Source organism: Podarcis raffonei, chromosome 12, assembly GCF_027172205.1.
Source record: "Podarcis raffonei isolate rPodRaf1 chromosome 12, rPodRaf1.pri, whole genome shotgun sequence".
NCBI classification, from domain to species: domain Eukaryota; kingdom Metazoa; phylum Chordata; class Lepidosauria; order Squamata; family Lacertidae; genus Podarcis; species Podarcis raffonei.
In genome coordinates, this window is record NC_070613.1 from 47,967,225 (window position 1) to 47,991,047 (window position 23,823).

At 41.9% G+C, this 23,823-nt stretch overlaps 1 protein-coding gene across 4 annotated transcripts in view; it reads left to right on the forward strand.

Annotated features, from left to right (window-relative positions):
* Positions 1 to 20,977, forward strand: part of ZDHHC3 (zinc finger DHHC-type palmitoyltransferase 3) — a 44,725-nt gene extending 23,748 nt beyond the window's left edge. For 3 of the 4 annotated variants that reach the window (XM_053410187.1, XM_053410186.1, XM_053410185.1), the window contains 6 exons: positions 1,384 to 1,713; positions 3,675 to 3,799; positions 5,110 to 5,206; positions 7,315 to 7,396; positions 10,968 to 11,098; positions 20,202 to 20,977. In XM_053410187.1, the coding sequence (XP_053266162.1) occupies positions 1,408 to 1,713; positions 3,675 to 3,799; positions 5,110 to 5,206; positions 7,315 to 7,396; positions 10,968 to 11,098; positions 20,202 to 20,441 (981 nt within the window). In that variant the 5' untranslated portion in view covers positions 1,384 to 1,407 and the 3' untranslated portion in view covers positions 20,442 to 20,977. Of the gene's footprint in view, positions 1 to 1,383; positions 1,714 to 3,674; positions 3,800 to 5,109; positions 5,207 to 7,314; positions 7,397 to 10,967; positions 11,099 to 17,791; positions 19,447 to 20,201 lie in introns of those variants that run through there. The other variant, XM_053410188.1, reaches the window with a different exon arrangement.
* The last annotated feature ends 2,846 nt before the right edge of the window (positions 20,978 to 23,823 follow it).

Genomic DNA, 23,823 nt, shown 5'->3' on the forward strand with positions numbered 1-23,823 from the left:
TATGGAAGACAATCTTCCTCAGCTATGAGTGATTGCCAGAGAAGAAAGAACTGCTGTATTTAAATGTTTTCCCCATTGGCAATTGGAAATTGCAGGTTTTAAAAAAATCCATTGAATGTTTAAAGTGGTGGGTAGAAGGGAGGTTACTGGATTTCTAGGGCTTTTCACAATTTAAGCCTTGAATATGATTAACGCATTGAAAACTAGTGTGAAGCTGTAGCACAGAAGAGTCTCTTCACAGAATGTAATTTCTTTTGTCATAGTTAAGATGCCAAAATAATGCTGAAATAGGTATTTCAGTAATTCAGCAACTTTCTTCCTCATGCACTAGATTTGTTTTCAGGAGTGTCCTAGTCATATTTTGTTTGAAATTGATTAAAAACAAAACACAAAAACCCAACCTATTCCAGCTAAAAATAAATATTCTCTTGGTAACCATCCCCTCCCGGCCTTCTCTAAATGGTTGTAAATGCAGAATACTTACTTGTGCATAATGTAGCCCATGCTCTGTTCAACGAGTTTTTAATTTGTGGACCTTGAGCAATTTCCATTTATGTGTTTGCTCATTCTGAACAGTGATAATTAGAATAATCAACTCACGGTTTTGCAATGAGATTGTCATTAATTACATATAACCCATATTAAGGAATAGAATTCCTCATTTGAATTTTTAGAACGTTCTCAGGAACTGATTCTGTATGTGGATATAGTTTTGTGTCTCTCTCTGTGTGTAATACAACATGGAACATTTCTTTATGGATTCTACTTGCGTGTCCAAACAGCCTGAGAACTCATCTCAATTGTACCTATACTGTAAAATAAAACTTGTCGTCATCAGCCTCTACAATGAAAATGAGCCATTTGTGGTTTGGAAATTCCAAGTCCTTCTAGCATGTGTGGTAGAATAGTAGGTGCTTGTAGCTTTCCTAGACGAACTCAAGTTTCATTAACAATTTTCCCTTATATCCCTGTGCAATATTGATCTTTTAAACTTAAAAAAGAATCAGTCCAAAATGGGATATATATATAAATACTCAAATTTATTCATATTAATTTTAATGTTAATGCATCATGCCAAAATGTGTTTGGTTGTGAAGTGTCACGTACATAACATTGGGTTGCTGTTTTTATTTTTATTAGGTATTTTGTGGTTTTATATCTTGATTTTATTCTGTGAACCACCCTAAGACCCCCGGGTATATGGCGGTATATTAAATAAATTCAATAAATCACCACACCATCTTTTTGTTTTTTTAAATGAGCCCCCCAATGAATCTCCCTTTAATAGAGTTCCCTCACGAGAACTGCATGACCTAGAGGCGATCCCCTTTGACGAAGTTCATGAGACAAAAGACCGTTATTTATTTTTAATCTTTTTTCCAGATCCAAGAATGGACATTATAGCCTATGATGATTACTCCAATCCACCGATGCAGAGATATTGAGAGGAAACCGGAATACCTTCAACCGGACCAGTGCGTTCCACCTCCCAGCCGCGGTTCCTCGGGAACAATGTGGTTTATCCGTGATGGCTGTGGTATTGCCTGTGCGGTCGTCACTTGGTTCCTGGTCTTCTATGCCGACTTTGTGGTCATCCTTGTGATGCTTCTTCCCTCCAGAGACTATATTTACAGCGTGATCAACGCCATAGTTTTCAACACATTGGCGTTCCTGGCTCTGGCTTCGCACATGAGAGCTATGGTAACAGATCCAGTAAGTTTCCTCTCGGAATATATTAACCGGCTGCTAGCTAGTTCTCTTGTTCTTTTGAGGGTGATTTAGGGACTAAATATTCTAGAACCTGTTGAACACACGCAAACACGATACACTGGAACATTGGTTCTCGAACGGCTTAGTTGACGAACAAATCAACACCGAAAACCCGGAAGTAAGTGTTCTGGTTTTCCGAACGTTTCTTGGAAGCTGAACATCCGACGCGGCTTCCGCTTGAGTGTAGGAAGCTCCTGCAGCCAATCAGAAGCCGTGCCTTGGTTTCTGAACGGTTTCGGGAGTCGAACAGATTAAGTTTGAGAACCAAGGTTCCACTGTATTGATAAAGCGTCTGGGTTTCTACCAACCTGTCCCCACTTGATTTATTTGTCCCTTTATATGCATTTTTGTGGGGGTGGGGCAGATCATAATACTGGGGTCATGATTAAGAGAGGCTGTGGAGTGGCAAGAAGGCATCATTTGAATGAGATATGAAGGAAGATGGAGAAGAAATCCGTCCTTTTCTCTCTCTTAAGTAGTATGTGCAACGTTGCTGACATGTCGTGGCATGAAAAGCTGGGGAAAGCCTGTCTTGCATTCCTGTTTCTTTGGGAAAGTTCCACCACGACTAAAATCTATTCTGAATAAAAGCGTTTGTGTTAGCACTGGCTAGTGGCTATTGAAGGACGCCCAAGTTTTATCCAAGTGTATTTTAACTGTGGTCCTGTCTAAAGCACTTTTTCAAGCTTTCAGCTCTTCAGAGGGCTGCGAGATTGAAATTTTCAGGAAAAAGCAGCTTTCCCCTTTGCGTGTAAGTCTTGACTTATGTTCTTATCTGGATTATTGCCCAAATGTTATCTGTTCAGCTTGCAAATTTGTAACAGATGACATAGATGGGAATCTCCCAGTCTAGCAAAATGGGTGGGTCTGTTTTCGTTTTCCTAAACTTTTATTTGGAGTTCTAGCCGACCTCGAAAGAGGCATACAAATCCATGGTCTTCCCTCTAACACTGTATTGTTTCACATTTCAAATGAACAGGACTTCCATTAACTATAGCTTCCCATTACACTTGAACAGGGAAAGTGTGGCTGATGGCTTCAGAATAAGTCAGAATAAGAAGCCATGGTTTGAAGTTGTCTTAGTTTCCTGCCTTGCTCTGAAGTCGTTAACCAGAGTTACCCAGTTTGGACATACAGTGGTACCCTGGTTCTCAAACTTAATCTCTTCCAGAAGTCCGTTCCAAAAGCAAAACATTCCAAAACCAAGGCGCGCTTTGCCATAGAAAGTAATGCAAAACAGATTAATCCGTTCCAGATTTTTAAAAACAACCCCTAAAACATGAATTTAACATGAATTTTACTATCTAACGAGACCATGGATCCATCAAATGAAAGCAATAAACAATGTACTGCAGTCACACAATCAATCAATCAATCAGTAGGTGAACTGGGTTCCACACAGTCACAAAAACAAAACAAAAAAGAGCTACAAAAACGCAAAATAAATAGCAAAAACAGACAGACCTCAGTGTAACACCCAAAACGGAAGTATGGCACTCAAATTGGAAGTGTAACCTTCAAAACAGAGCACGTTCAGTTTCCAAAAAAAGTTCGCAAACCGGAACACACACTTCCGGGTTTGCAGTGTTTGGGTTCCAAGTTGTTTGAGTACCAAGGCGTTTGAGAACCAAGGCCCCACTGTAATGGGAAACTATAGTTAATGGCAGAGTTTGAGGCTGGCTGTGCCAACCCTGGAGGGGAGAGTGAAGGGCCTGTGTTTCTTAACTTCTCAAAACGTTTGCACTGGTGTTGAATACCATTTCAACAAAACTCTGTTGATGTACCTAGGAGAGCGAAGTTTAACTTACCCTGTATAATCAGCAGTTCTGTGATGGGGCCTATTGAGGTTTTTTCCCCTGATAGTGACCGAAAGCGCTCCGAAACCCTTATATTTTCGTTTGCAGGGTGCAGTCCCCAAAGGTAACGCCACAAAAGAGTTCATAGAAAGTTTGCAGCTGAAGCCGGGGCAAGTAGTTTACAAGTGTCCAAAATGCTGTAGCATCAAACCTGACAGAGCGCATCACTGCAGGTACGCGCACATTCTTTCGTTTATGGTTTACTTACGATGATGAGCTGGATGGCTTGATGCATTACATCTGCAGTAATCCAATATAGGGCGGGTTGTACCTGTCATTATTGTGTTGCAAGCACATTTCCATCTTTCCTTTGCATCTTGGCTGCATTTCGGCTCTTGTGACCTCAAGCTTTTGGCCAAGTGGAAATAGTTCTATTGCGATCTGGTGTATGGAGAAAACATGGGTCTTTGAAGCGGATGGGATTCCACTTTTGATTTATATACTGTTGTACCTTGGAAGTCGAACGGAATCCGTTCTGGAAGTCAGTTTGACTTCCAAAACGTTGGAAAACCAAAGCGCGGCTTCTGATTGGCTGCAGGAAGCTCCTGCAGTGACTTCTGGGTTTGCGACATTCGGGAGCCAAAACGTTTGAGAATTAGGCTGTTCGAAAACCAAGGTACGACTGTATAATTTTATTAAGTTTTCTGTTTTACAATTTACAGTCGTACCTCGGGTTAAGTACTTAATTCGTTCCAGAGGTCCGTACTTAACCTGAAACTGTTCTTAACCTGAAGCACCACTTTAGCTAATGGGGCCTCCTGCTGCTGCCATGCTGCCGGAGCACGATTTCTGTTCTCATCCTGAAGCAAGGTTCTTAACCTGAAGCACTATTTCTGGGTTAGCGGAGTCTGTAACCTGAAGCGTATGTAACCTGAAGTGTATGTAACCCGAGGTACCACTGTAAAGCACTCATTTTTACATCCTTAAGATATCAGTGACTTCCCTTCTTCTCTTTCCATGGTTCATTTTACACATCATAAATCCGTGCATATTTTACAAAAACTATACCATTCAGTATTCCATTACTGCATGCATCAAAACTTGTTTGCACTGTTGAATTTATCTTAATGCTTCCATCGTTTTCAGCAGTACACAATTATTTCCCATATATTCAGTAAACGTTTTCCAATCTTCTTTAAATGTATGTTCTTCTTGTTCTCTTATTCTATATGTTAAGTCTGCGAGTTGTTCATATTCTGTCAGCTTAAGTTGCCATTCTTTAGTTAGGACCTCGCTCGTTTTCTGTTTTTGGGCTAACAAAACACAGGCCGCAGTAGTAGCATACATAATAACCATTTTTGACACCTGGGAATTTCAGTCTGAATTATCCCCGACAGAAAGGACTGGGTTTTTTTGGGAAAGTACTTTTAAACACTTTTTTCTTCCTTCATTATGGATCATTTCCCAATACTCATTTACCCTTTTACAAGTCCACAAGGATTTTCCGTGTGCATTCGATTTACAGTGTGCATTTCTCTTTTAGCGTTTGCAAGAGGTGTATACGGAAAATGGATCACCACTGCCCATGGGTTAACAACTGCGTGGGAGAGAACAACCAGAAGTACTTTGTACTGTTTACAGTAAGTAGTTCATTGTGTGGATTTTTCCTGGAATTCATAAAGGGGCCTTGAAATGTCAAGTGGGACTTCTGTGGTTATCAGTATAATTACACTGCAATTCTTATGGGAAAGTAATGGATTGTTAACACTGCAAAATGTCTGGGGCAAAGTAGTTTAAAAGGATAAAAGCAAGCTGGCAAAGATATCCATTATTACCTATTTAAAGCATCCCATCTTGGATTGGATCAGATTTCACAGTGGTGGGCAACACACATAGATATATGTATATTTATGTACATATATATGTGTGTACACACACACACACACACACACACACACACACGTGAAAAAGAAGGTATACCCTCTTTGAATTCTGTGATTTTACATATCAGGACATAATAACAATTATCCATTCCTTAGCAGGAATGTTTGTTCTGTATCTGCAGAAGTGTGCATGTTTGTTTGTGTATTTGAAGAAGTGTGCATGCACACGAAAGCTTATAACCAGAACAAATTTAGCTGGTCTCTAAGGTGCTACTGGACAATTATTTAATTTTATTAAGTTTTTATTTATTTATTTTGACTGCATCAGACCAACACAGCTACCTACCTGAATTAAAAAACTTAAGTTCACCTTATGATTAAATAGCTTGTAGAACCACCTTTAGCAGCAATAATTTGACGTAATGGTTTTCTGTATGTCTTTATCAGTCTCTCACATCGTTGTGGAGGAATTTTGGCCGATGTTAGAACCCGGGATGGAAAAGCTAGGAGCAAAATGGCTTTTAGGACCTGGGTTTGGGGGGGCCAAAAAATGTCTAGTCGCCACCTGGGGTGTGTTTGGGCAACACTTTTTATTTATTAATTTGATGAGCATGAACTAATATGCATTCAAATAAGTGACACATTGTTAATACCACATTTTAGCAGAAAAATTGACACGTTTAATTTGGTGTTTACAATAAAAATATTGGTACCGTACTTGAGTTTTCAAAACACTCCGTAACATATTATCTATTCTTAACGTATACTTTAAGGCTTCAGATCACATACATTTCAGTAATCCTTGAGTGTCAGCCAGGTGCAAAAAACAGCACCCCGACTTCTTGAGGTGCTCGAAAATGGAGAATCTTTAGGTGCAAAATGCACCTAGCACCCTGCTAATATCGAACCCTGACTTTGGCCCGCTCTTTACAATGCACTCTACGTGGGGCTACCTTTGAATGTGACCCAGAAACTACAACTAATCCAGAATGTGGCAGCTAGACTGGTGGCTGGGAGTGGCCACCGAGACCATATAACACTGGTCCTGAAAGACCTACATTGGCCCCCAGTGCGTTTCCAAGCACAATAAGTGTTGGTGTTGACCTTTAAAGCCCTAAAGCCTCAGCCCAGTATACCTGAAGGAGCGTCTCCATCCCCATTGTTCAGCCCGGACACTGAGGTCCAGCTCCAAGGGCCTTCTGACAGTTCCTTCCCTGCGAGAAGTGAGGTTACAGGGAACCAGGCAGAGGGCCTTCTCAGTGGTGGCGCCCACCCTGTGGAACGCCCTTCCATGAGATGTCAAGGAAGTAAACTGTAAAAACTACTCTGAAAAAAATATTATTCCAAAAATGAAACCTTCATCTGGTTGTAAATATTAAGATTATACCAGCAAGAATGACTCTTTCTGTAAAAAATAATAATGATTTAAATCAAGTCTATCTTCTACAGATTATTTTGCTTGCTTGATAAACCATCATATTTCAAAAGGGTTTGACCAGGCTTTGGGGGGGGGGGAACACCCTGCTATTATTGCATGGAAGAATAGATCCCCTCTTACCCTTGCCGTTATCTCATAATTCAGTATTGTTAGAGAAGAATAGACCTCTTGTTCAGTCAGCTTACTCCAGGTATTTTTCCACTGGATATAGCTAGGCCTGTTAATTCTTTGGCTGAGGTAATTTAGGAGATGAGGTTGAGGATAAGGCTATCTCTATAAGCATGTGAGCTTGAATATATTTATCTGTCCCGAATGCCATGTCTTTGATTTCGGCTTCAGCTTAAAACCAGCGAACAAATTTGGGGCATGCAAAAATGCGCCTTGAAGTCTGTGTGTCTTCATAGTTCAAAATCCTATTGTGTTTCAGATGTATATAGCACTTATTTCCCTTCATGCCCTGATCATGGTTGGATTTCACTTCCTGTATTGCTTTGAAGAAGACTGGACAAGTGAGTATATTGACAAATGCCATGCTTTCTCGTGAACTGGATCCGATTCTTTTCGAGCTAGCAAATTGCTTCGTGCCCCCGATCCACAAAGTTGCTTTCTGCAGGATTTGCCAAATCAGGATGGTATCCAGACCATAGCTGGCAACCGTCCCTTATTTGGCGGGAAACTCCCTTATCCCAGTGCTGTGTCCCGCTGCTGTCCCTTATTGATGATGTCCCTTAAATTTCCCGGGTTTCATGCTCGCCCAGCTCGGGAGGGAAGCAGTGGCTCGGGGTCCTCCGCCACGCGAGAGCGCGCGCGCACGAGCTGCCACGTCTCCGTCTCTCCCTTTTTCCCCTCAGGGGCGCGTCGTGAGGAGACGGGTGGTGACGGGCGGGCAGGCAGCCTCTCTCTTGCGAGACTTCCACTGTGCTGCCAGGGGAAGCCGGTGACCTGAGAGAGGAGGAAGAGGAGGGGATGGGGAGGGACGCAGAAGGGCGGCGCTTCAGCGGTGCCGCAACCGCCTCATGCGGGGCTCGTGGGCAAGAGTCTCTCTCCTCCCCCCCCCTCGGGCAGGGAAGGGCCGATGGAACTCCTTGCGCCAGGATGACCGCAGCCCCAACGTGCTGCTTAGCATACCCTCCAACCAGTGCAGCATCTTAATGTAGTGATTTCCCCCTCTGCATCCCTTTCATAACTCTTTTTTTATAAATCATTTGTCCACCCATAGTTCAAATTTTAACTACAAGTTTTCTGTCAATCCTACCAATGTATGTAACTCTTTACAATAGCTTTTCAACTAAATTATAAACTTTCCCCATTCTTTATTAAAGAGGTCCTCTTCCTGGTTTCTAATTCTGCCTGTAAACTTTGCCATCTGGACGTCGTTCATCAGTTTTGTCTGCCACTCTTCTTTGGTTAGAGTTGTAGACCCTTAGAATCATCTAGTCCAACCCCCTGCAAAACACAGTCAGTGGCAGCAAAAGCAGCATGGCTCCATCAGTGCCGGATTTCTGCATAAGCGAAGCCAAAATCCCTTATTTTGGCTGCGGATCCCTTATTTTTGAGGCTGCTGGTCCCTTATTTTCAAATTTGTAAGTTGATAGCTATGATCCAGACATGCAGAATGGTCTCTTCCTACTGTGGTTTTGTGCATGAATCAGCCCTTTTAGGTCCCGTATAAGTTTGCTGGACTCTCAGAGGCAAGGGACTGTTAATAGTTCGTGTTCAGCATCCTTTGTTCTTGAGCCAAGGCTCTGAAGTGACACATTTTTAAAAAGCTGTTTCCCATCCTACTCAGATTTGCGTAAAACTGTCCCATTGGAGGCCATCTGCATGGTGCAGCCCTCACAGACACGTGTACAAGAAATATAGAGTATTTCATGTTTCAGTGAACCCCCAAAATAAGAAATAATCTCTCCTTGTGTGAAGCTAGCTAGGCTGAGTGAGAAGGAGCCTATTTTCTAAGGCTCTGAAAAATTCCCCTAAACAGTTTAATCTATGTACTGTGACTTACTTGTTTTATATTAATTTTCTCCTTCTCTTCTACATAAAAATAAATTTAAAGCAGAGCATCGGTTACACTTTGTGTTTTATTTATTTTTGAGATTAATTTCCTGCCCTTCACCCTAAGGTCGCAGGGCGGGTTACATAGATGATGATGAATGTATTAAAGACAACCATGTATATTAGTCATCTCCAGCTGTCAGAATGCACAAGAGCTCAGGGCTACGTAAAAGCTCTGGAGAGATACAGTGATACCTTGGTTCTCAAACTTAATCTGTTCAGGAAGTCCGTTCCAAAACCAAAGCGTTCCAAAACCAAGGTGCGCTTTCCCATAGAAAGTAATGCAAAACAGATTAATCCGTTCCAGAGTTTAAAAAACAACCCCCTAAAACAGCAGTTTAACATGAATTTTACTATCTAACGAGACCATTGATCCATAAAAATGAAAGCAACAATGTACTATAAAATAAATAAGAGAGTATTGTAGATGATAAAAATTAAAATTATTTTTTCTTCTTCCCTTCACTGATGATAGTCATTGTTTGTATGGGGGGCTTTTATCCATTTCCGCAGTCACACAATCAATCAATCAGTAGCTGAACTGGGTTCCACACAGTCACAAGAACGAATGAACCGAAAAAGCCTCAAAAATAAATAGCAAAAATAAAGCGCCAAACTTAATCCATTCTGGAAGTCTGTTTTACTTCTGAAATGTTCAAAAACCAAGTTGCAGCTTCTGATTGGTGCTGGTGCCCCTGGAAACAATAGCCAACAGCCGCATTGGATGTTCGGCTTCCGAAAAACATTTGAAAACCAGAACACTTACTTCCGGGTTTTTGGCGTTTGGGAACCAAGGCATTTGAGAACCAAGGTAGCACTGTACTTGATTGGAAGAGGAATCCAGATGCTATGAATTTGGGTAGTCTTTAGGGTGCCACAATACTTTTTTGTTCATGTTGCAAGAGACCAACACAGCTACTTCTCTTAAAAAATGTCTTCGGATCAATAAAACTAACAGTTGCCTAAATTTCTCACATCCTTTCCACAAAAGTGTAGTGTGTTCTAACTTTGGTAGTTGAACAGGTACTATATATATATATATATATATATATATATATATATATATATATATATAAAATACCATGTCTCCATTTAGTGCACAATGCTTAAAGCTTAAGTGCAGCCCAAAATCTATACAATTTATACAGGAACCTTCAAGGAAGTGTATAAATTGTATGCTCTATATTTGTTTTGCTTAAGCTCCTGCAAAGAGCTACATGCTGAAATGATGTCTCTGGCTGCCAGCTTTCTGCTCATATCCCCCCTACCCCCAAAAAACAGAAACAAACTTTTGCTACTGAGATTTCACCATGCTTTGTGCATTCAAATAATCAGAACAAAAGAGCCAGAAGCATTTATTTTTAAGAAACTGAAAGCTGAGGTTTTGACAAAGCTGAATTTCCAATTCTACACTTGACTGAAATACAAATGACAGGCTTTTAAGACTCATTTCTGTTCTTAACTATTTTTATTGCAGGCTTTTATGATGGGTTGAAAATATATATTTCTCTAGTCTATTGTTTTGTGTATTGCATTATTTCTTACTTGTAAGTCACTCTGAATTCAGTGGAACCTCGGAAGCCGAACGCCTTTGAACTTGAACGTTTTAGCTCCCGAACGATAGAAAACTGGAAGTGATTGTTCCGATTTTCAGAAGCCAAACATCGGGTGCGGCTTCCAGTTGGCTGCAGGACAGTCCTGCAGCCAATCAGAATCTGCACCTTGGTTTTCAAACTGCTCCGGGAGTCGAACAGACTCCCAGAACAGATTAAATTCGAAAACCAAGGTACAACTGTACAGATAATTCCCATTTCACACGAGGATTCTATTGCAGACCCCCATGCACCTAAATCTGCCCTGGCCTGTTCCGTCCCTTTTCATGACATCTTTATGATGTCATAAAGGCTACTTCCGGGTCCAGCACTGTCATTCGGATGCGCCTAAACAGGGAGTTGCCTGTAGTATAACAACATCCATTGGCTCCTGCTTCTGCCTGGAATACCGTATCACGCTTTGTCTTTGCAGAGTGCAGTTCTTTCTCTCCACCGACGACTGTGATCCTTCTTATCCTCTTGTGTTTTGAGGCGCTCCTCTTCCTAATCTTCACATCTGTAATGTTTGGAACGCAGGTACACTCCATCTGCACTGATGAAACGGTGAGTGCGTCCTGATCTCTTGCTCCCATCCCCAATTCCGTACAGCGCGTGAATTTGCTTTATTCTATTGGATGAATGCTGCTTTTAAGAAAAATGCTTTTCTCACTTCGATGAGCGTGTTCCCCAGGCAGGCAGGCAAGTGTAAAAGTGTTTTATGAATGGTAATCGGAATCGCCTTGCAGGTTTCTTTCACTCCACCAAATAGACTAGAATCTCACACAACAGTCTGGTATCTTAACGGCTTCTGTAATTCCAAGTTCCCAGTTTTCACTGGGTTGTAGCAAAAGTCAGTTCTACTCAGAGTAAACCCATTGACATTAATAAACATGACATAACTATACCAGTGGGTCGACACTAAGCAGAACTTTGTTGGGTATAACCTATTGTCTCTTATTATTGTTCACACCTTGACAGGCAAAGACGATATGAGATACATGGGAGAAAGCCGTTTTTATTCATGAGCAGCTTGAATGGGGCCTGTAGAGGAGCTGTATCCTAAAATAACAATCTTCACCATCCAATTAGGTGGGAAACATGCAAATTGTTAAGGCTATATTTAGTTGGACCATAAGGTAAAGGGACCCCTGACCATTAGGTCCAGTTGTGGCCGACTCTGGGGTTGCTGCGCTCATCTCGCTTTATTGGCCAAGGGAGCCAGCGTACAGCTTCCGGGTCATGTGGCCAGCATGACTAAGCTGCTTCTGGCGAACCAGAGCAGCGCACAGAAATGCCATTTACCATCCCACCAGAGTGGTACCTATTTATCTACTTGCACTTTGCTGTGCTTTTGAATTGCTAGGTTGGCAGGAGCAGGGACCAAGCAACGAGAGCTCACCCTGTCATGGGGATTCGAACCACCGACCTTCTGATCGGCAAGTCCTAGGCTCTGTGGTTTAACCCACAGCGCCACCTGCGTTGGACCATAGTGTTTCATTAAAGTAGATGTCTTGGGTCTCTGCTTTCTGCCCCTTTCAAAGGAAAATTGTAAGGAATTATTATGTTGTGGTATTGAGCTTTGCTTGACACACCTGAAGGAAACCTGTAGACTTAGCATCCTTTCACAACTTCTGTGTTGCAGGACGAATGTGTCTGTGTTCCGACACAGCTGCGGGGGGGGGGGGGTTGCGCATGGTTATTTGCCCCTCTTCCTTGGCTCCTCCCTAGATAGTAGGATGTTCTTTTTTGAGTGAATTGACAGCTGTAAATAGATGCCACTCTGACCCAACACAGTCATTTTTGTCCTCTGGTTGTTTCCCCTCATAAATCAGAGTGAAAGGCCTGTTTGTTTCCTTTGTTGATATCCATTATCAGCGCAGGTGGTGCTGTGGTCTAACCACTGAGCCTCTTGGGCTTGCCGATCTGAAGGTTGGCAGTTTGAACCCACACAACGGGGTGAGCTCCTGTTGCTCTGTCCCAGCTCCTGCCAACCTAGCAGTCTGAAAGCACGCTAGTGCAAGTAGATAAATTGGTATCACTGTGGCGGGAAGGTAAATGGCGTTTCCATGCGCTCTGGTTTCTGCCACGGTGTCCCGTTGCGCCAGAAGCGGTTTAGTCCTGCTGGCCACATGACCCGGAAAGCTGTCTGTGGTCAAACGCCGGCTCCCTCGGCCTGAAAGCTAGATGAGCGCTGCAACCCCATAGTCACCTTTGACTGGATTTAACCGTCCAGGAGTCCTTTACCTTATATAAAAAGGTTGTCATGTGGCTGTGCTTGGCAACTTAGTAGTATCTTTAAAAAAGCAACTTCTGCAAAGGGCCTCTCCTATAGATGATGAACGGATATTTAACTATCCATTGCTATGTGTGGGAAGTAAATACTTCGTTCCTGGATTAAACGGCTTTGAACTAATGAGGTCATATATACCTGAAAGTGCATCCATGGAGTCAGAACCTGTAGTGCCACTACTTAATCTCCCCGCCACACCCACATCCTACCAGCTGAACATGTCTAAGTTCAGCTGCCTAAACTTAAGTGTCATGCTGTGCAGTCCTAAACAGCCTTATTGAGGTGCATATTTCACTTTGTTATGTGGGGCTTGCTCCCTAGTAAGCATGCTTAGGACCGCAGCCCCAGGCAGCAGAGTGATTTGCTTAAGCATAAACCTTCCAAGAATTCTATGCCCGCTTTCAGGTTAACCGCATTGCTCTTACCAATGTTTTCTTGGGAGCTAAAAGTAAGTTGAATGCCAAAGCAGAAAGGGTTAAAAATGAATAATCTCTAAAGAAGAAACTGTTTTATACAGTCATACCCTGGTTTTCGGACAGCTTGGTTCTTGAACGTTTTGGCTCCCGAAAGCCACAAACCCAGAAGTGACTGTTCCGGTTTGTGAACTATTTTTGGAAGCCGAATGTCTGATGGGGCTCCCATGGCTTCTAATTGGCTGCAGGAGCCTCCTGCAGCCAATCAGAAGCTGCGCTTTGGTTTCTGAACGTTTTGGAAGTCGAACGGACTTCCGGAATGGATTCCGTTCGACTTCCAAGGTACGACTGTACAGGTTATTTACCTAGTCACTGCTTCTAATGTCACTCACACTTGTTGTCGCTACGAAATTTTAATTGGGTGCTCTTATTTATTCAAACTATTTATATATCACTTGACTACCATTGGCTCTAAGTGGTTTACAGGGATATAGTAAAAAAAAAAGGTAGAAATCCATTAAAACTCCAAAATTTAACCTCAATTAAAATGTCTGCTGGAATATAAAATTCTTCAGTAGGTGCCAGAAGCTCGATAACAGAACAGCATGCAAAACTCCAGCAGCAGCGGGCAGGAGTTAAAACACAAAAAAATGATTCTGTATAAAAATGGCAAATTACTTACTGATGGCAGCAAGCAGAAGGCTAAGAGCTTCACAGTTCTAAAAGGTATTAAATGACTCGAGCAAAACAAAGTTGTTCACTGGTGCCAAAGAGACGTTAGATTCAGTAGCCGGTCAGTTTCCCTGGGGAAGGTATTCCAAAGCCATGATGCCATAGCAGAGAAGGCCTCGTCTCATGTGTATGTGTGTAGAGGGAATGACACGGAGAAGCACATTGGAGAGAGATCTTCATATCTGGAAAGGTCTATGCAGAAGGCAGTCCATAAGGTACTCAGGCCCTAAGCCAATTGCATCTAGAAAAGTTACAACTTGCATTTTGAATATAGATGCTCATATGTGGTCAGCTTTAGAATGGCTTAATGTAAATCTTGACAAATTGCTGTCAACACGCGCACACACACAGAGTCGTACCTTGGTTTTTGAACACCTTGTGACTCAAACGTTTTGGCTCCCGAATGCTGCTAACCTGGAAGTGAGTGTTCCGGTTTGCGAACTTTTTTTGGAAGCCGAACGTCCGACGCAGCTTCTGATTGCGTGCAGGAAGCTCCCACAGCCAATTAGAAGCCACGCCTTGGTTTTCGAACATTTTCGGAAGTCAAACAGACTTCCGAAACGGATTCCATTCAAGAACCAAGGTACAACTGTATTTTACTACATGCTAAGCTGTCGTTTTCTATGCACAGTCCTCCAGAACTACAAAATCTCTTTTCTGGGTAGTTGCATGTAAATTCAGATCCCACCAATGTAAATATGAGGTTAGACTTTGGGGTCTTTTTTTGTTGCCCTGAGTATCACTTTGCACTTACTTGGATATTGTTTTGCCCTTTTGTCGCTCATCAACCAGTTTGGAAAGATGCTCCAAAACTACTCCATTCTGCTTTAGATTCCACCATCCTTAGTGCATCCTGACAAACTTCGTTAAAAGCTCAAGTTATGCTTCCGGGCATGATGGCAAACAGTACTTTACCTTCACAAGAATCAAGGCAAAGCCAGGATTTCAAACTGTGGTCTAATCCTGCTTTGTGTAAACCACAGCTTACTAGGCAGAAGTTTCTGTTTGAATGCCAAAGGAGAGAAGGGTGTGTGCAGGCCCCAAGGTTATAGCTGTTCGTAACAGTAAATCATGTTTTGCTGTTACAATTGAATGCATTCAGTATCTGCTAACTCACACACCTGTTGAGACTCAAAGGATTCTCAAAATATTGTTAAGGCAGAAGTTACCTTTCCAGAAGCCATGCTGCTTCATTCTCAGCGAGGCTTATTCTTCAATACGCTCCATAATTTTATCTTACCTGGCTCAGAAATTAGGCTGATGAGTCTGCCGTTACCCCAATTTGCCTCCGAATCTCTCCCTTTTAAAAAAGTGTTATATTTGTTGGTGATGAGGTTGATTTTGTAAGTAGACTATTTAGATGAGCAGTTTTACATTTGCATATGAATGTCATCCAGATCCAGCGATCGTTAGTTGAAACACATTGCCTTTCTCGGTTTGAGTTCTCGGATGTGTCAGATGTTGGCATCTCTGACATCTTCTGCGGTGTAAGCAGATGAAATTAATCCACCTGGCTCTCTGCTGTTGCCAGGTCCTCCTTCAGATGACCCTTTTATAGATTATCCAGAGGTCCTGCCATCTCCCTGACTCCTCGCCTATGATATTTTTAAAAGAAATATTTAGCTGCGTCTGTGCCTCCAGCAATTTGCTCCTCACGTCTCTTCTCTCTATGCCTTAGCGATTTCTGCATTTTGCCAGAGCTGTTTCCCCCCACCCGCCCATTTCCTTCAGTTTAGCAAGATTTCTGTTTTATTAAAGAAATGCATTGGCAGCTCTTTTCGTATTCAGACCAGTTCTGATGTATTTATTGATTAATACAATTTTCTGTACTGCCTTTGACTCCAGGAAGGGCCACAAAAAGACACCAGAGAGTACTAATCTCTCCCCCAAATCATAAAACATCTATAAAAACCTTTTCAGTAAAATATGAATATAAACTACAGGATTCAGGCATTAATGACCTGGAAAAGCCTGAGCAAATAAGTTTTTGAAGCGTTCCAGAAGCACCCATCAGTTGATGCCTGCCTATATTGGAGTTTTATGTTCTGTTGGATCATTTTTTATAGCGGCTATAAAGCAATTTTTGGGCTTCCCAACTCTCCCCCTCCAACTTCCTTTTTAACTGATCTCCACCCCCGCCCCGCTTTTTTGAGGAATGGCTGCTTCTGGAAATGCATTTGACTGTGGGGGACTTTCTAGGCAATTCTCTTCTGGTGTGTCTATGATGAATTTGATACTGTTTTAGTTGCTCTTCAAGCGGCTTGAAATTGCTCATTGCTCAAATGAGAGCCATTCACTGCTGAGCATTTAAATCAAGGATCACCTTCTCTCTCCTTGGCTTGCATGGCTATTTTTAGGCCCAGTCATTTTTGTGTGTGTGCGTGCGTAGAAATATTTAGGAATATAGGAATATTTTCTTTGCCACAGTGTGTACGCTTAACCACCGTCTGCATAATTAACGCCTGTTATCCCATGATCCCTTCTGGCTGTACCCAAGATTTCAATTTATTTCCAGGTCCCCATTTTGATAAATGTGGCAGCTGTAGTTCCCCTGTGTTTGGCCTGGTATTCTGAGTGCCCCCCACCCCCCCAGCTTCCTTGGGCTCTGTGACTTGGTTCTCCCTAGAGTTTCTCATTTCATTGCACTCTGTCCTTCCTACCTTTCTAAATGTCAGTGTGAAAAATGGGCCTCAAATCTTTGACACGGCATACAGTGGCACCTTGGTTCTCAAACATAATCCGTTCCGGGAGTGCGTTCCAAAACCAAAGCGATCCAAAACCAAGGCGTGCTTTCCCATAGAAAGTAATGCAAATGGATTAATCTGTTCCAGGCTTTTAAAAACAACCCCTAAAACAGCAATTTAACATGAATTTTACTATCTAACAAGACCATTGGTCCATAAAGTGAAAGCAATAAACAACGTACTGCAGTCACAGAATCCACCAGTCAATCAGTAGCTGAACTGGGTTCCACACAGTCAGAAAAACAAAACAAAACAAGCCACAAAAACGCAAAATAAATAGCAAAAACAGGTAGACCTCAGCGTGGCACTCAAATCAAAAGCGTAACATTCAAAATGGAAGTGTGGCACTCAAAACAGAGCATGTTCGGCTTCCCCAAAGAAGTTTGCAAACCGGAACACTTACTTCCGGGTTTGCAGTGTTTGGGTTCCAAGTTGTTTGAGAACCAAGGTACCACTGTATTTTGGGAAAACCAATTCATTTCCCAGTGTTCAACTCTACACTTCGTGCCGGTGTTATTTCAGATTTGGAGTCGTGATTGCAAATGCTAACACGCAAGTGGTCAGCCAACAAGTGGCGTGTTATCGGAAGCGTCACTGTTTGCTCCCCCCCTAACCGTTCCTAAACTAATGGGGTACCTTTTTTCACTTTGATATACGCTCCATCTTTATCCTGCAACTCTTTTTCCCTGCTGACACAGCCTGTAGCTTGCTAGTCAGAAGATTCAGTGGAGCTTCAAAAATGGGCGTTTCTTGAACTTCCTTGTGGAGAACTTGGGAGTTGATGGAGGGATTAACCATTTGCACAAACCTTTTTGACTCCCGTATCCAATGCTTTTATTTGGAGAGTTCCTAAAACTTTCATAATACGTTATATGACTTCCTTTTTGTTCATAAATTTGCTGCTGGTTTGTGTTTGTTCTTTTTCTCTCCTTTTGCAAACTCACAAAGTGGGGAGTGTTCAGGGAATTGGTTGTTTTCCTGCTGCAGCCATTTGATAAAAGGGCAGGGAGCCTTTTTCCCCGAAACCAGAACTACCGAGTTAAGTTCCTGACTGAAAATGTCATGTTTCTGTTTTCAGGGAATAGAACAGTTGAAAAAAGAAGAGAGAAGATGGGCTAAAAAAACAAAATGGATGAACATGAAAGCAGTATTTGGCCACCCGTTCTCTATAGTTTGGCTTAGCCCATTTGCCACTCCCGATCAAGGAAAAGCAGACCCTTATCAGTATGTGGTCTAAGAATCCATGAACAGTATTTCCACTAAAACACAAAAACCACATTTACAGCACTACTGTTATTCTACATGAATGTTTCAAACGAATTTTTTTAAAGAAAAAAAAAACGCCTATTAAATGGCTGATGATGGCAGAGAAAAGACAAAAAAAAAAGCGCCCTGTAGTCTAAAAACAACTAAAAAAGAGAACTTTTTGGTCATTCTTTGTCTCTGGTGGCTAAAGCTTTTTTTTCTTTTCTTTTTTAACCTGTTAACTTGATGGGTCTGTTTTGGTTTCCTGTCTGCTTTCTGTATGACATAACTAATGGAAAAGGGGTGTGTGTGTCTCTTTTCTTGGTGCCCACCTCCAGTCTTTACACACCCTGACTGGCACCCGAGTGACAGTCTGTGCCAACAGTGCCATCTCGTTTCTAACAAATTATGGACTTTGGGATGGCAGCTGACGCTTTCGGTGAGCTATGGGGGTCTCTTCGTGTTGCGGTATTCCCTTCCACCCCCACCCTGAGCTTTTAAGCCTCGCTAAGAACCGAAAGATGGAAGAACAAAAGTCCGAGCCTGTCTAAGGGTCCGCTAATAACAAAATTGCCTAGCTTTTAATGTCTCAAACGTATTGCCGACATTACCGTACTTTGGAAAGCTACAGAAAGGATTCCATCTCCTCCCCCCTTTTTTCAATTTTTTTACACTGTTTGGTTCCATCCTCTCCCTTGTTCCTGGGTTAAACGGCGGAAGGTTTTTGTCGGCCTGTGTGGGTTTTGATGCCTTAGGATTGGAGGAGGGGGAAATCTTTATTTCAATGTATAGAATAGCAAGATGATGTCTGTCTTTGTTTTGGAAAATAAAAGGAGGGATGCTTGTTCAGCAGTGTTCATATGTATGTAGGCTTGCCGGTCCAAATGAGAACCTAAGCACAGAATGTTTCTGTAGATGCGTTGTCTTTTTTAAAAAGAAATATTGCCACCTTTTTTATATCTCTGTAAATGTCTTTTCTCCTTTATATTTATACATATTATATATTTTACATTGGGGAGATGTCAAGTGTTAAAGGATCATGCATGTCTTCTGTCATGGCTTTGTGGACGGCAAACTCTATATGTAGTAAGATCTGGGAAACGGGGACTTGAGTCGAGGGCATTCTGTATAAGACAAAAGCGAGTAGAATTAACTAGATTACAAACTGAAATGACTTGAGTCTGTAGAATTATTATTTTTTGGGTATCTCGACAGGGATTTTATTGTATATTTTGGATCCAAAAAACTACTGATTAGAGCCATCATAGTAATTGCAAAAACAAAACAAAACCCAGCACTATAAAATGGTAGAACTGCAAATAAGCTATGCTCCTGAATTAATTCTTTTGACTGAATCAAAGCCGGGGTGGGAATCAGTGAAGGAGGCTAAGATCTGTCTCGTTTCAGAACTATGTAAATGCTGCATCTTTTCAATTCTGTCAATGCTTCCATATGGGAAACAAATGCAATAAACCTTTTCTGAACACTCTTCCTGTGCCTTTTTATGTTGTTGTTGCTGCTGTTAAACATCTTTGAATAACCACTTGCACCCAAGGAGGTGCAAGGAGGAAAAAGTTGAGTACCAGAATTTGGGTTTAAATCATGTCTTTTTTAAAAAAATGTTTGAAATCAACCGTACACCGACTACTCATTTAAATTAGTTTCCACCGACTTGGTTCAATGAGTAAGCAAATATTTCTGTAACAAAATCTGTTTGGCTGCTCAACAGTTGGGTGTAGAAGTGTCTCTGTTGCTATAGGAATGCACAAAGCCTGTGTGCTTGAAGTAGAGCAATTTATTCAGATGAAAGATGCCTTTAGCAATTGCATGCTTTTTAACGGTTAGGAAAGAAGGAGAGGGTATTTTTTCTTTCATAAGATAGTTCCTTCCTGCATTGAGCCTGAGGCCTTTTTTGGTGGCCCTGGGCAACATTCAAGAAAAAACATCTTTAAAAAATATTTTGGGGTGTCATGCCCCGTTAGTGTGTAATACACACTGTTTTTCTCTCAGTAGAGATAAATATCTCACAATGGTTTATTTATCAAGCTCCTTTCAGCTGCTCCTTCCCTTTTTATTTATGCCTGGACACTGTAAGGGGGGAAAAAATCTTCAGGAGTCTTCACAGCCCTAACTAGAAAATTCTATTTATGCTGTTATTAGCAGGTGATTAGTTAGCAGTGTCCCAAGTTCTGTGGTTTTTAACTTCCGGCGATGAATAAACCCCAAACTTTTCTCTTCTGCAGGGCATAGAGCGGCTTAAAAAACAGGAGCCGACGTGGGAAAAAGTCAGCGGCTGGGAAGGGATGAAACTGGCTTTCGGGGGTGATCTTTCACCCAGGTGGTTCAATCCTTTTTCAGACCTGAGTTGCAAAAAGGCTCCTCCAGCCGGCACGGCGACAGTGGCTCCATCTGAGCTGGCGGTCCAGGAAGCTTTCGAGCAGCTTTCTCCTCAAGAGGTGGTTGTGGGTGTGCTAGACGAATAAGGTGTCCTTGCAGATCTCCGTATGCTTCTGTAGCTCGAGCAACTTGAGCTGTAGCTTTTTAAGAGATTGTGACGCATGAAACCAGTGAGGCTTCCCTGTTCCTTTAGCCAAGGACCTCACTTGAGAAGAAGCGATACAGCTACATTCCTGCGATGGTGACCTACTGATGGCGATGAAGATTTTAACCAAGCTTCTGTAACTCAAAAAAAATTAACGGGTTGTCCAAAGTTGACCATGCCTAAAAATATGCAATAACGAAAACTTAGCTTAACTCTTACTTACCCATCAGATCTGGTGGTGAGCTCTCATGAAAGACCGGCCAAGAAAATGGATTCAAGGACAAAAATCCAAGCCCAGTATTGGACTCTTGGAGACCAATGAAACCACATTGTACCTGCTCACACCATTGAACATATGTAAGTGGATTCCTCAGGAAGTATTAATGTGCTATAAACGGTTGGGTTTTGCCACATTTTTTGTGGCAAAATAACTATAAAGATTAGGTGTAACAGCCTCCTCACCCCCCCATAAAAAAACCAGCATTAGTATTAGTAGATACGTAGTATGTAAAAGCTACATTATGGGTGTTGGTCTTTTGTGGTTTGGAATCTGACATTAGACCATTGACAGTGGACCCTTGGTTTATGTTACCTTCGGGTAACGTAACTTTCGGGTTGCGAGCGCAGCAAAACCGGAAGTGTATACTTCAGGTTTCACCGCGCGTGGCACCTCTAGATGCGGACGGACCCCCGGAATGAATTAAGTTCGTATCTGGAGGGTCCACTGTACTTACAGATGCCCCATTGATCTACATTTATTTCAAAGAGTAATTTGCAGCACGGAGAGTTTCTGGTTCTGAAAGAGAACTGTTGCAATTGTGGTTCTGGCCTGGTGTAGAAGCTTGAAGGCCAAAGCACATCTTTTTGTACAGTGTGTTCAGGAGGCTGGTTTATCATAGCAACTTGGCTGATCGCTTTGAATGGCAGAGCCTTGAGTGAATATTCTCGTGTATCTCAAAAGGGTTAACTTTCAGTGTTGAAGATACTGAGCATCTCTGATAAAAACAGAGAAGGGTTACTTTGCAGCTATAGGGCCTAGTGAGTGGTGTGGGAACAACCAGTGCTGCAGTGTTATTGAATCTGGACCCCCATGCAAGAGAATATACATGTAATGCAGTGTTTCTAAGAACAAGAATGTTTCTGGAAGCAAAGACTTAAGAAAGAGACGAATGGCTTCTTCGATCTTCCCTTTTAATACCAGATGCTATAAAAAATAATAATTTACCAAGGGGATTTTTGTGTTTTATGCTGCTTATCAGTTAGGAGAGCCCATTTAGCACCTTATCTGTTGTCTTTTTGTAAAAATAGAGGGAACAGGGAGAGCTCTATGATGGATGAGCTCAGTATAGCTAGGATCTAAAAAACAACAACCACCTGTGTTCTTTTCTCTGTGCTTTGGGGTTTTGTGTTGCTTTTAAGTGTCAGCTCCCACTGCCTATTAGGGCATAGCAAAACACTTTTTGAAACTGAAGGGAGTTTCTAAAGCAGCTTAGGAGGTGGAGAACGTCTTGATCAAAGGAGCTGTGTGACATTTAAAGAAAAAAGCAATCTATCCAGGAGTAGCTCTTTGGATCCTAGCCTATTACAGTGGTACCTTGGTTCTCAAACGGCTTGGCTCTTGAACAAATTGGCTGCTGAGTGCCGCAAACCTGGAGGTAAGTGTTCGGGTTTGCGAACGTTTTTCAGAAGCCAAACATCCGACACAGCTTTCAACTGAGTGCAGCCAATCGGAAGCCGTGCCTTGGTTTTCGAACAGTTTCAGGAGTCGAACAGATTAAGTTTGAGAACCAAGGTACCACTGTATTAGGACTTAAAGCTTTATAGACAACAAAATATAATTGAAATATAGCTAATTTTAAAACAGGAAGCTAATTTTCAGGTATCAAAAAGGGAACTGAAAAGCTCAGAGATTCCCACTGTTTTGGGACTAGGGGGATTAAAGTTAAGCTAGGGCTATCTGGTAACTAGGAGCATATGCATGTGTACCTTTTTTTAACTCCTGCTCATTCCTCCCCAGTCCTTTTTGCCTGTACTCGTCCCCCCCACCCCTTACAGGACATGAGCAGGGGTCTGTGATGCTGTCAAACCACTGGTCCATTTAGCCCATATTGTCAAATCTGACCGGCAGGGACTCTCCCAAGATTTCAGGCAGAGGTCTTGCTTATCACCTGGTCCTTTTTAGACTAGCCGGGCCGGGGATTGAGCATGGGATGTTCTGCATGCAAGGCATGTGTTCTGCCACTGAGCTATGGCTCTTTTCCCATTGCAGTTGAGAGAGTTAGGCAGACAAAGGGGAAGGAAAATATAGGAGCAGTTATACCTTCACTCCCTTCGTGCACTGTCCAAGTTACAACTTGCCAGCCTTCAAGTAAATACCTGCTTGATTCTAAAGCAGTATATCATTTTAGAAGGGATAAAGGAGCTATATAATTGGAGGAAGAGAGGCATTGTAGTTTTATAAATGGAAACTGATAAATATATATATATAACAAAATGGCAGCTGTCAAAATATTTGGAATTCCACATACATAATATGCGAGTCCCTAATTCAAACCTGAGGACTCAATGAAGAAAAGAAACACAGACGGTCATGATTGTTATGTGCCTATTAAGTGTGTGGAATTCTTTTCTGGCGGGATTTAAGAAGCATAAAAGCAACAGCCAAATAGAATGGATAGATCTGCAATGATGATTCTTGGCAACCTCTCCTGCTACATGGCAAAATTTTCAACTCACCTTCTGGCTTTGTGTCTGGGAGTTGCATTAAAAAAACAAGTCTCTTGAATTGGAATAAGACAAGGAATTCTTTGAGACAGGCTATGTATTCGTACCCGCCCATGTTTGATGGCTAAAGTGACAAATAAATATGGGAACATAGCAACTTGCTACTCAATAGTGATCCTAGCTCATATTTACCGGTTGTCTTGGAGGGACCATCGCAATCCGCTCAGTAATCCATATTTTTCTATGAGGAGCCTCTCCACTGCTATCAGTAGAGCACCTATTAGCAAAATGCCTAACAAAAATTCTAATTTTATTGCCCTAATAAATAGTCCTGAGCGTGGAGAATAAATAGGAAAATAGAGTTAATGTGTGGCCTTTAATATGAATTCCTGCCCGTGAACAGTTCAGGAAATGCTAATTAGTCAAATTCTTTAGCTCACCATTCGTGTGGGAAAACATGCCTTTTCGAAATGGACCTATGTCGTGCCTTTGCTGGCAGGATTGGGGTTGTTTTCGTGTGTTTTTTGCATTCCAAAGTACTAGTGTTAAATCGTAATAGCTACTATTGCAGTGCTAAGGGCCTAAAGGGAGAACTGCCT